Source organism: Balaenoptera borealis, assembly GCF_965194805.1.
Source record: "Balaenoptera borealis genome assembly, chromosome: 10".
In the NCBI taxonomy this organism is placed as follows: domain Eukaryota; kingdom Metazoa; phylum Chordata; class Mammalia; order Artiodactyla; family Balaenopteridae; genus Balaenoptera; species Balaenoptera borealis.
The window spans coordinates 89136594-89149781 of record NC_138874.1 but is presented as its reverse complement, the minus strand read 5'-3'; the positions used below and the strand labels follow the sequence as shown (position 1 = coordinate 89149781).

Genomic DNA, 13188 nt, shown 5'->3' with positions numbered 1-13188 from the left:
CCAGGATATGCCAGGTACTGGCCTGACTTAGGGAGATGAGGGCTGGGAGACCAGAGAAGGGTCACCAAGATTTTCCAGTTGAAAAGTTACTTTGGCTGTTCCTGAAGTCCCCTGTGGATGGGTGGGGGTTTGGGGAATTAGATTCCAGGGTACAAACTGGGGCAGAGTGATCAAACTTCTTTCTTTCGAGCCCCCAAAACCAGTTTGGAGATGGACCAAGTAAGATTTTAATATGTATATACCTGGAACTCTCATCCAAAAACTAGAAATGGAATCTTTGTTTCTTTTCTATTTTGAGAAGTTCAGAGAAGTCCTAATGACCTCTCCTTAGGTCCACAGTAATGGAAAAAAGGGCAAATTTCCCACCAAAGCAGATTCATGTGAGATTGGTTAGATAAACCAGTGGTGAGGCTGTTTGAAGAAGAGATACAATACAGAATTTGAAGTCTAGTGGCTTGGGTTGTATGACCTTGGGTCATTCACGTAACTTCTCTGATTTTGTTTCTTCATCTGTAAAATGAGGATGCTAAAAATACAGTCAGCCCTCTGTATCTGTATCCATGTGTTCTGCATCTGTGGATTCAACCAACCACAGATTGAAAATATTCAAGAAAAAAATTTTCAGAAGGTTCCAAAAGGCAAAACTTGAATTTGCCATGTACCGGCAACTGTTTACATAGCACTTACATTGTATTAGGTAGTATAAGTAATCTAGAGATGATTTAAAGTACATGGAAGGATGTGCATTGGTTATAATACAAACACCATACCATTTTATATATGGAACTTGAGCAACTGCAGATTTTGATATCCACAATTGTTCCTGGAACTAGTACTCGACAGATAGGGACCACTGTACTATCCTCCTTCCCTCTTAGGGAGATTAGGAAGGTCACATGAGGCCCTGTTTTGTTAATTGCTAGTGAATGCTAGTTCTTATTGCTATTATTATTGTTGTTTCAGTTATTGTGGTTATTTTTAATAATAATTTATGTAACTGGAGAAGCTTCATGTTACCTTTATCCTCAACTTGTTCTTTGCTTTTTTCCTCTTTCCTCTTTCTTTGAACCCTGGAGAATATGATAGGTGATATTTTTGGCACCTGAAAGGCAGTGCTAAAAACAGTTGTGGTTTCCAAATTTGGACTGCCACTTAAGAATTTTCAGTTTTCTGAGCAGTGGGTGAATTCTGGTTATGTGAGAATCTACATGATGCATTTGAAAGCCTAACAGAGACAATGTTTGGACAACCCACTCCTTTGGATGATCCACACACTCTCTCCCTTCCATTAGAATGAGGATAATCATCTGTACTTTGGGAGATGAGTCAAGGGAAAGAGTTGAGAATCTCTCAGTGCAGGCAAGAGTCAGATGGGAAAGTGAGAGATGTTCAGGATACAGTGCAGATGGTAGAGCGTGGATAGCTGGGCTGACTCCAAAACAATAACATAAGAACCAAGATGAACCACTTCGGCTTAAGTCACTTGGACTCTATGATTTGTGTCTTCATCTCCTAGAGGAATCAGAGGAGGAAATAACACTTCTTGATATTATTTTCAGCAATTCAATAGGCACAGGAAGGAGTTGGTGAAATCCCAGTCATAAGGGAAGTATTTCCAAAAGTACTGTCCTTATGATTGCATTTTGAATACTAACTAAACTGAACAGTTGGCTTCCCTAATATTTGAAAATTTCCTTCCTTCCTCCCTTCCTTCTTTCTTCCCTTCCTTCCTTCATTTATCAACTGTTTATAACATTCTTGTATCTTCCAGACTCCTGAGGATAAAATGAAAAGCAAGACTGATGTGGTGGTTATCCTCAAAGACCTTATGGTCTAATGGGAAAATAGTTAATGAAGCAAGCAATGATAGTAAGATGCAATGATTCCTATAACAGGGGATGTTTAGGGTGCTACAGGAGCCCATGGTGAGATGTATCTACCTTAGTTTGTAAAGGAAGGGAAATTGGGCAAGTCTTCCCAGAGGAAGTGACATTTAGGCTGATTCTGAAAGGATAGACACCTTCTAATTTATACAGTTCTTCTTAGGGTGTGATCAGAGGACTCCTGGTGGTAGATGTATATGGTGGAGGGAATGGTTTACATGATTTATAATATGATCATGATCATTCTTTTGTTAATATCATCATTGCTTATGATTGCTTATAATACTTAATAAAGATTAATTCTTTTGAAATCTCAATAAATGCAGTAACATTATACCCCTTTTTCCAATATATCCTAGTTGCAGTATCATGGAAGTAGGTAAGGCAGAGGAATATTTAATCCTTTGGAAGTAACAAATAGATTAAAAGGGAAACTTTTTTCTCAGCCAACTGCTGGTTTACCTACTTATTATATCAAAGTATATCAAAGGGGAAGAGGGTAAAAGAATAACAGTTATTCTTGAGGATCATAGAATAACTGGATGCACAACTAAAGGAAAATGAGGACAATGACAATGTTAACCTTCTCTAATGAAGAAAACTGGAAAATGAAAATACATTAGTAGGGTAAGAACAGTAGTATCACTACTGGAAAAAAATCACTGTTTCATTGATTGATTCATTCATTCACTCATTCATTCATTCATTCATTCAATAATGTTGATGGCTTATTTCAATGTGCCAGTGCCTACCATGGTGCCTGTCACTTGGCAGGTGCTCAATCAATATTGCAGGGAGGCAGTTAGGGAGTGGAAGGTGAATGAGCAGAGTAAAATAGTGGGAGAAATGTAAAAGAAGCAAAGTAATGTCTATGTCTCAATCGCCTTTGGTTCTGCTATCTCGGCTGTTCACATGCAAAAGAATCTAGTCTGCTACTAACTTTGTAACATACTGTTGAATAGATAGATATTGATTTAGGCAACCAAAAATGGGCTATGCCTATATGTAGGCACAGTAGGAGAGTATCTTCTGGGTATATGCTTAAGGGTGAAAGAAAGTTCTCTTTGTGGCTCAAAGTAACATTTCAGTCAGTTTGCTAATGCCAGATATTTCATTTTAGAAAAATAGTTTTTCATTCTACATTAGGGGGAGGATGCAGAATGTAAATAACTTGAGAAGAGGCAAACTACACTGATTTAAAGTCACACTAAGGTGTTAATATCAAATAATCCTTTCCCAAGAGCAGGCTTTTTTTCTTTGCAATAATTTTAGTTTACTTAAAAAAATTTTTTTTAATTGAAGTATAATTGAATTACCATGTTGTATTAATTACTGCTGTACAGCAAAGTGACTCAGTTATACATATTTGTGCATTCTTTTTCATATTCTTTTCTATTATGGTTTATCACAGGATATTGAATATAGTTCCCTGTGCTATACAGTAGGACCTTGTTGTTTATCCATTCTATATATACCAGTTTGCATCTGCTAATCCCAAATTCCCAACCCAACCCTCTCCCACCCGCCTCCCCCTTGACAACCACCAGTCTATTCTCTATGTCCATGTTTCTGCTTCTGTTTCATAGATAGGTTCATTTGTGTCATATTTTAGATTCCACATATAAGTGATATCATATGGTGTTTGTCCTTTCCAAGAGCAGGTTTTGATGGAGGGGAAGAGAAACACAGGGCAAAGAAATACTTAAGAGAGTCGGAGGACCCTAAACACAAACCATGCCACAGTAATACCTTAGGTGAAATCCAGGTGTGAGTCTAAGTTTTATGCGGCTGGAAGCTTATACAATGGGGACCTCTTTAAGAAAAAGAAAAGAAAACAAATTTGCATGTTTTAGAAATATATCTGACCATATTAACACATTATCAGGGCCCTTCCCAGGACATTAGTAGAGGCCTGTGAAAATGGGGAGCTGGAAGTTGATGAGCTTCCCAGTAAATTAGCCTCTGTGACTCAACTTGGCTATCTGAAAATGGGAGAATATGTCCCAAGGGAAACTTTGGCTCTTCTCTTTCAGATATAAGACGCTGATTATAAATAGGGGAATCTAGCTGGAAAGGTATGTTTACCACAAAAGAGCTCCAAAGTTTTGGTCAGTGTCATTCCAAGAACCACATTTCCTTGATTCTTAAACACAAACAATTACAAAATGTAGCATCAATTTAATAATAGCTGAGGGGAGAGAGTAAACAGCTGGCAAGTTTCTTTTGATGAAAAACATTCTGATTTCAAAACCATTCAAATGTGGAAAATGCATCATCAACTGACAGAAATATAGTAATTGTATCACCTTTTAGGCTACAAATGCCATCTATTGAGTGCATCATATATTACTAACCCATTGAAGAAACCAGTAATTTTTTTCAAGGCCACACTTGCTAAGTAGTAAAATTAGAACTCCTAACTCCAGGGCCCACATGCTATCCAATACACCGTTCTGAATCTCCCATGCTTGTTAACCATTAATTTTGTAGCCCATGGAATATTTATATTCTTGACCATCCAGGATTAGGAAACTTTTTTAAAAAGAAGAATACTGAATGTTCCTGGTGAAAGAATACCAAATTGACCTCTTGGCCAGTTGATATAATCTGGGGTGGGTGTCCTAGAAGTGAAAGCTGAATGAAAGTTGGGTGCCACAATCTTAGGTGATATCTAATATTATCACAATATTAGATTGTGGAAGCTGACAAGGATTTTCAGGGAGTGATTTGCATTCATTCATTGGACTCCATTCGTACGTTTCATGTGCACATGTATAGTGAGGTCCTGCTGTGTGGAAGGCAATGACCATATGAAGGACATATTGGGGGAAGGGCCCTGAGAACAAACTGCTACTTGGGGCAAAAATCTTCTTCAGGAGGAAAAGGCAGCTTGGGGTGACCTTCTAACATTTCCACATGGAAGTGGGGAGATTACAGGGTTTGTCTTGAACGAGAGGAAATTGCCTCTGAGGCTGGTGGAGCCTATGACTCGTCAGTAGGTAGACAGTAAGCCTGAGGGGTTGGTTAGTCATAGAAGAGGACTGGAGAAGGGAAGAAGAGTGTTTTCTGTCCAGGTAGCTGCTGTCCAGTCTTTCCCTCCACCAGCACTTATCCTTGAACATAGTCATTGCTTTGGGACTGTGAAACTTTCTTCCTCATTTTCTTGCATATGGTCATAATTTCCTTGCCTCCCCAGTGACTTTCTTTTTTGTGTATTTTCTTATTTTAATTTTATGTTTAGTTGCAATTACACTCGATTGCTTTTCTGCAGTTTGAGATAACAAGAGCAGAGAATACAATTTTAAATCCTAAAAATGACACAGAAACAGAAGCCACAAATTAAAAATTGATCTGATACCAAAAGAAAATGGGCAAATATGGCACTCCGGAACAGGAAGATGATAAAAAGAAATTATACAGAAAAAATTAATGAAACTGACAGGAAGTACATTAGACAGAAGAAATAAATCAGGAAGAATGTGATGAGATATTGGAATGGCTGAGCTCAGAATAGCTTGGCTTGTCTAACCTGAGAAGGACATATTAAATATGGAGGCAGTTTAGTGAACCAGAAGCTTCTAGGTCTCCTCAAACAGGAAAATTCAATTAGAAAGTGAACAGAGTCCCAAAATGGAACTGTGAGGATTTGATGTTTGCTCTTATGGTTTTGAGGGAATTAGTTATCTTCTCTGATATCTACTCAACATTTCCATTGGTAAAATATTACCTCTCTCACTTATTAACAAGTAAACTACTTCATTGTCTCATTATTTAACAAGTTTTTAACAAGCAAAGTGGCTGACAAGCATTTTATACGGCATGCAAAATGGAAAAAAATGTGGCTTTCTCAAGCTGCTTATGGTGTAGGAGGGTTAGGCAAACAGAAAATTACAACTCAGTATAATAAGGTAAAGGATAGCGATAGGTTCCAAGAACTTTGGAGGCCAGAGGAGATAATTAATTTTCTGAAGTTTTGAGAAAAGTTTCACAGAGGAGGTAACATTTAAAATAAGCCTTGAAAAAAAAAAATCAGACAACATGGATGAGGAGTGAGTAAGGGAGAAAGTGATCAGCAAAAACCTAAAAGAAAATCATGTATTTGAAAAATGGTGAGTCCATTTTGTGTGGTGAACCTCAGATCTTGTGGGGACGGAGAGGAGAAAAGGTAGCCAAGGGGTAGTTATGAAAGGTCTTAGATACCAAGTAAAGGAGTCGGTATCATATCCCATGGATCAGTGTTTATCACCACGATTTCACCATGATTAACATGCTCCCATGGACAAGTGGATAAAATAGACTATGGGGCTGTGTGTAGTTTACTGGCTCCTTTGCTTTTTTTTTTTCCATGTTAAGGAAACATTTCATAATTCTGGCGAATGAAAAGAATGTTATTGTGATAACATTGAATCTACTTTCTTTTATTTTTAAGTAAATCATTTCCCAAATCACTGCTTTCAATATTATCTGAAACAAGTCATTCATAGCACATCTGCCAGCTAGTCGCACAGACCACTCTGTGAGCACATCATTGAGTTCTGCTGCTGGTAATGGAAAGCCACAGAGGTTCTGAAGCTAGGGAGAAACTTGTCAAGTTAACAGACAGCAGCGCTGTAGAGGATAGTCTTGAGAAGGATACACTTTCAGGAAGACCAAGGGAGAAATGATAAGATCCTGAACTCAGGAAGGGACAGTGAGTGAGAAAGGAGAGGGCAGAATGGAATGATCCTGTCCTCTTCTAATATAGTAGGTAGCTTAGAGTCAAAAACACACAAGAAGGATGGAAAGAAAAATTGGACCATTACTGAGCTCTCACCTGGACCTCTTATAAATACAATAAGGAACAAAGAGGCAGGGGCACCCCCAAGAAGAGCTATGTGCATGGGTAAGGTTTAAGAAGCTCCCTAAAGCTATTCAGCTCCTTTTAACCAGTGACATAGGGGACCAGTTCTGGCTGCTTAAAGAGCTACTGCTCTTCCTGAAGTCCTGGGGGAAGTTGATTTCCAACTATATGAGATGCTGGAATTAATGGACTCCAGCGTCTTTTGGAGGGTGGGCCTCTTGCCAGGGCTGATTAGCCCCGCTGGCCTATCCACTATTCCTGTTTTATTGCTTCCTTTCTCATTAAGGAAGGTGCTGGGTTTGGATAACCATAAACAACATGTCTGCTGCTACAAGGCTACCATCGCTTGCGCACTGAAACCAGGCTCTCAGGATTCTTTTTAAAACAGATCACAAATTGAGAGAAACAGGAAAAGGAAGCCCAGGTTTGAAAATATGCCACAAAAATGTTTATTTTCCTATTTTTACTGTTTTCTTTTTTTAAAAATATTCAAAGTGGTAGGGAAAATAAAACTTAAAAAAAAAAATCAATACTGTTTTTCTCTCTCACCCCTCCTCTCTCGGTATAGCCACACGAAGCAGTCCTGATGTCCTCAACCCCTGAAATGAGAGGGAAGGGAGTTTGAGGGTTTCCCTTCATACCACCCTGCCCCCAGCTGGCCCAAGGATTCTGAGCAGCCACTGGCAGCTTGCTAAGCTGTTCTGTGGATGCCTCAAAGCTCCCTTGTCCACGTGGGCCCAAGGGCTGAAGTCTGCTGGGGACAAAAGAACTGCTAAAAGGGAGCCAGCCACGCAACTCCCCTCGCCCTTCACTTCAGTAATCTCAGCATTTGTACTTCTTCTCCCTCCCCAGACAATGTGTTCCTTAAAATAACCTTCATTGGCACATCATTTCTCACCAGGAACTGTACCCTTGTTCTTTCCAGTCCTCCAATTTTCTCTCTTCCAGCACAGGGGGAATCATATTTACTCAGAAAACCACAGTGCTGAACTATAGCCCTCAGCTTCTTAGAGTTTCGCTTTCTAAGGGAATTTTGCAGCTGGTTCCATCTGTTTTTCCTGATTTTTTCTGTTCTCTTCTGCCCATGCTAATTTCCTCTACAGTCCCAACCAGCACCCAGCCTCAGTACCTCCCCTACACGTTACTATGATGGTCTTCTCTGCTCATAGTAGACACACAGTTCATTAAGCATCTCACCATGTCCCAAACAGTCAAGGCTCAGAAAATCCTTTTTGATTCATACCAACTACTCCCAGAACTTTTATCATTGATACTTTCTAGGAATCTCTACCCCACATAACATTTCATATAACTGGTTTGGTTTTGTATCAAAGTACTACCTCCCTGTGTTTTTTGTTCATGTGGCTTCTCCAAAAAAACAACAAGAATCGCTCCTTTGCTGAGTGGATAAACGAATACTCTGAATGCTAATTACATTAATGTGAATTATACATGTGCATTTTAAATTCGAAATAGGCCTTTCCCTGCTACTTAGCATACATCTGGTCTATTACCTCCCATGACAAACGTATCCAAAAGAAAAGCAACCAACTGTAATGTTTGATTGATCCAAACACAATCTCATGTGCTTTGGACGAAGAGAGTGGTCTAGGTAACATTTGCTTTACTTTAAGCGCAAGAGGGAGGAGATATGGGGATATATGTATATGTATAGCTGATTCACTTTGTTATAAAGCAGAAACTAACACACCATTGTAAAGCAATTATACTCCAATAAAGATGTTAAAATAAAAAAGAGCTTACCATATGCCAGACACCTTTCCAAATGCTTTACAAATATTAGGTCACTTAAATATCAGAAAATGCTCTCTTTTTCTAATTTTACAGCTGAGGAAATTAAGGCACAGTGAGGTCAACAGAGAGTCAATGATAAAACCAGGATTCAAACACAGGCAATGTGTGTAGAGCCCATGCCCCTAACCACTAATCAATTCTGCCTCACCAATTACAAGAAGTTTTAGACTGTTTCCTTCCAAATCTTCCTGCAAGTCAGAAGACAATTCAGATGAACTTTATTTACACAGAGTCTGTGTCCTTGCTGAGTCCTGTGTACACAGTAATTTATAAATCCAACCATTTTCTGGAATCAAGTCCTCGTTTAAAGGAACTAGACTTTGAAGTCCTTATATAAGGAGCTAGAGGGATCTTTCCTGACCACTGTCTAAAATATCAACCCTCCCCTCCTGCCAAGGCACTTTCTGTCAGATTACTCTGTTTCATTTTCCTTCTAGCACTTATTATTTCTAAATTTATGTTTGTGTGTTTATTGTCAGTCTCCTCCCCTTGACTAAAATATAAGCCAATGAGAGCAGAGACTTCTGTTTCGTTCACTGTCTGCCCCTAGAACTCTGCTTGGCATATAGCAAGTGCTCAGTAAGAATTTGTTGAGTGAATGAATAAATGCATTCGATAATGCCTTAATGTTTTTGGATGGACATCCTTAGCCCTTTTTTAGTCTAATTTTAAATATTCCCCTTAGGTAATTTCACCTACTCCTGTGGTTTTTTCCACCACTCTCAATATTTACCTCTGGCCCAGATCTTCAGGTCTTTGTTTTTGAGATGACCAGCTCTGACCAGCTCTGGCTTTTTTTTTTTTTGGTCCCCCATATTTGTTGTTTATCTAATTTTGATTTCCATAATCAAATTTACTCTTGACCTTTGAGGAATAGGAGCCAAGGGGACCTGCATAAGCATTACAAAATACTAATACATTTTAACATTTTGTATTTGGAAAGGACTTAGATTTCATCTACTTCAAATTTGTGGCTTTACATGTTGGTGAAGAAATTGAAGTCCAAGATAATGATGAGCCAAAAGTCTCACAGCTGCTATGTGGTAGAACCCCAGATTTCCAGGATGTATTCCTCTTTCCACATCAGTTATCTGCCTATTAGAGTCTACCTCTCCTTTTGCTAATGATACATACACACAAACATACACACACACACGGCTTTATTGAGGTGTAATTCACATACCATAAGATTCACCCTTTAAAAGTGTGAAATTCAGTGGTTTTTAGTATATTCACAGAATTTTGAAACCATCACCACTAGTTAATTTTAGAACATGTTCATTACCCTCCGGAGAAACCCCATACCTATTTGTAGTCACTCCCCATCCTCCCCCCTCATTCTCCCTCCCTTTTTCCAACCCTAGAAAACCATTAATCTACTTTCTGTCTCTATGGATTTGACTATTCTGGACATTTCATATAAATGAAAGAATATAATATGTGGCCTTTTGTGTCTGGCTTCTTTCACTTAGCTCAATGATTTCAAGGTTCATCATCTTATACTAGTTACCTTTTTATTTTGTTTTGTTTTGTTTAACCAAACCACCTTTCTCTAACTGCCTCAATCATTTCAATATCTTAGAGCAAAAATTAATCTTTGACTATCCTGGAAGCCAAAGGCAAAAAAGAAAAACACAAATATGTTACTCAGTTCCAGTTAGTCACAGCTCCAGGGCCTGTCCGGGCGCAGCCTCTCTGCACACGGCCTGCCGTCGCTGCCTCCATCTTGAGTTGGGAAGTTGTGCAGCCACTTTGCGCTAGAAACTCTGGTCTGAAAGTGCTGGGTTTGAGGCCTCTGCCCGCCACACCCTATGAGCCAGTGAAACTAGACTAAGTGCAAAAGAAAAGAAAAGAAAAAAAGTGGCCTGGAACCGAACCAGCAATATCTTCGAGGTCTGCCTGTATACAATTTGATGAATTTGGACATATGCAAACACTCATGAAACCATCACCATGATCAACGGAGAAGATGGCGGAAGAGTAAGATGCAGAGATTACCTTCCTCCCCACGGATACATCAGAAATACATCTACACGTGTAACTGCTCCTATAGTTCCAGTTAGTCATAAAGGAAGCACAAAGTTTATCAAAAGCATGGATGTTTTAAGGGGAATCATCACTGTAGGCCTTTAATTTCACCATATGCCATATGACTCTGTCTTCTGATCATTTAAGGTGTTTTTCTCGCTTTCTTATTTATACTATTTCCAGCTGCCCTTGGGTTGGGCTCTCTGAGCAGTGTCAAGAAGGGGGAGAGGACCACCTTGTGGTGTCCTCAATGACTCTGGGTGCAAGGGGAAATTCTTATTTAATCTTTAACAGTTTCCAGTTTGACCTCCACTATTAATTTTTTCTTCTATTCTTGATCATAATCCTTACTTACATCTCAAATTTTTGAAATATATTTACTTCAACCCTGAAAGGGTCAAATACTTTACCAACCCTGATTTTAAAATAGGTCTCAAATAATGCATATTCTCTAGTAGATGCAGGGGAGAGAGCAGAGGGCAGGGAGCTATACATAGGGAGAGATGAAAAGAGGAATGTGATTGCTTGCTAATGTCTGCCCACGGGTCTGGGAAAAGGAAAGTTCTGGCATATATGTTACAACATACATATTTTTTTTTTTTTTTTTGGACCTGAGGTGCAGAGAATTAATTACCCTCCTCAACTACAGCAAACTATTATCAGTTTATGCAAAGCCCTCCTTTTGTTTTAATTTTCACCTTCATCTCTAATCCCCACTTACATTCACCTCCCTTTTATACATGCCTTCCTTATGTCTGTGATATATGTCCTTAACAGAGATGTATCTTTATATACTTTTAGTGTTATTGGGTATGAATGAGTAATTACATAAATAATATTGTGCCATAAACCTCATTCTGTTTCTATTTTTTAAAAGCTCACTAAATCTTTAAAGCCTGTTCATGTTGCTGGACTTACATTGAATGTATTGCTCTAACTGCTGCATAATATTTCATGTATGTATTTTACTTTTTCATTCCTCTAGCAATGGACACCTGCCACAAACAGTGACATAGTAAACATCTTCATACTTGTCCCCTTAGAGACCTGAGGCAGAATTGCTTTGTTCTATATGTCTAGGAGAGGAATTGGTGGGCCGTAGGACCTAAATACACTACTGTCTTTATCCAGCCCCTCTTGTGCACAGCCCGCATCCTCTCGGTCCCACCTTCTACTCTAGCCATCTCTGCAGAGACCAGAGCTAGGCAGCTGCACAGGCTGCAACCAGCTTGGTGCTGGTGCGGTGCGGGAGGACCTCTCATTTTCTGCTCTGGGACTTCTCTAAGGCAGAGTGTGGAATGGTGGGAACCTCCTCAGCACTCATGCCTGCACAATGAAATGGGGTGATAACAGTCACAAGGCTGCTCTTGACCTTTGGAGAATAGGAGCCAAATGACGAATGCTTCCCCTGGTCACACCCCCCCCACCCCGCCGCTTGGGGGACACTTCTGAGACACAGTTCTTAAGCCTTTTACCAAGATCCCTGTAGAATTGAGTATAAGTTGCCAGTAGTTACCAACTTGAAAACTCATTCTTGTACTGTTTTTTGCTTCTTCCTTTTCACAGTCCCCAGTTCCTCATTCCTGCTCCCTGTTATTTCTTCCCAAATGAACTATGTATAGACAAGCCTTTGTCTTAGACTCTGCTCTCAGAGATTACCCAGCATACAACATTATCCCTAAGTACTGCCAGATTGCTCTCCAGAGACTCTGAGACCAGATCTAGATAGTCTGGCCAGTCTCCAGCTTGTGGATCAGAGACGAGGACATTTCAAAATTTCAGAGGGCCACCTTTTGACAAGAGGCTTTGTGTATGCTTAGAAGGCAGCTCCCTGTGTAGGATCTTTCACGTGTGAGTCAGTGACTTTTCTTTTTACACTTACTGCAGTTATTTTCAAAATGTGGTTGTAATATACATACATGCCTTGGTAATGATAATATACCTCTCCCAAACATTGATCTCTGCCCTCGCTCATGATTCACAACTGCTGATGCGCGGACAGTATACTCATTCATGGATGTGCCTTAACAGAGTATTAAGAAAATTTGCTTCTCAATACTTGTTAATATGGAAACGTCATACCACCTGTATCTTCCAGTGAAGGGTGTTGCAGTCAACTTAAGTCCTAGATAAGGATGCACTGTTCTTCTGTCACATTGTCACTTGGGTTTTCTTAGGGGAAAAAAATGATCATTTCTTTGAGTGGACATGTATCAATATTAATTCTTTTGTGTGTGTGTGCCAGCTATCTGTATGGGGTGCATCACCATGAAAAAAGCACAGGTCATGACCACCTGGGAGCAGGGGATGGGAGGAACTTCTTTAAGGGAATGTATGTTCCTTCTCATTTGGGAACAGCTTTTAAAAATCTCATCATCTCCTTCTGCTTTTGTTGTGTGAACAGGTGGTTAACACATACACCCCAGGAAAGAAGATTTGGCTTGAAGGTGTGGTGACCACCTCAGCTGGAGGCACAAACAATCTGTCAGATTCCTATGCTGCAGGATTCTTGTGAGTAACACTTGCAATTTCACTCCCAAGGGCTTTGAGGAAAGGACAGTGAAATTGCTCATTATTCTGCCCATTGGAGGGGGTGGGGGTTCATTTCCCACTGAAAATTCT

The 13188-nt window shown here is 39.6% G+C and overlaps 1 protein-coding gene across 7 annotated transcripts in view; it reads left to right on the top strand.

Moving 5' to 3' along the window:
- The window catches only part of HPSE2 (heparanase 2 (inactive)), a gene marked incomplete at its 5' end in the record, with an annotated part of 614795 nt that overhangs the window by 452286 nt on the left and 149321 nt on the right, over positions 1-13188 (top strand). For all 7 annotated transcript variants that reach the window (XM_082408112.1, XM_082408107.1, XM_082408111.1 and 4 more), the window contains one exon: positions 12971-13077. In XM_082408112.1, the coding sequence (XP_082264238.1) occupies positions 12971-13077 (107 nt within the window). The remainder of the gene's footprint in view (positions 1-12970; positions 13078-13188) is intronic.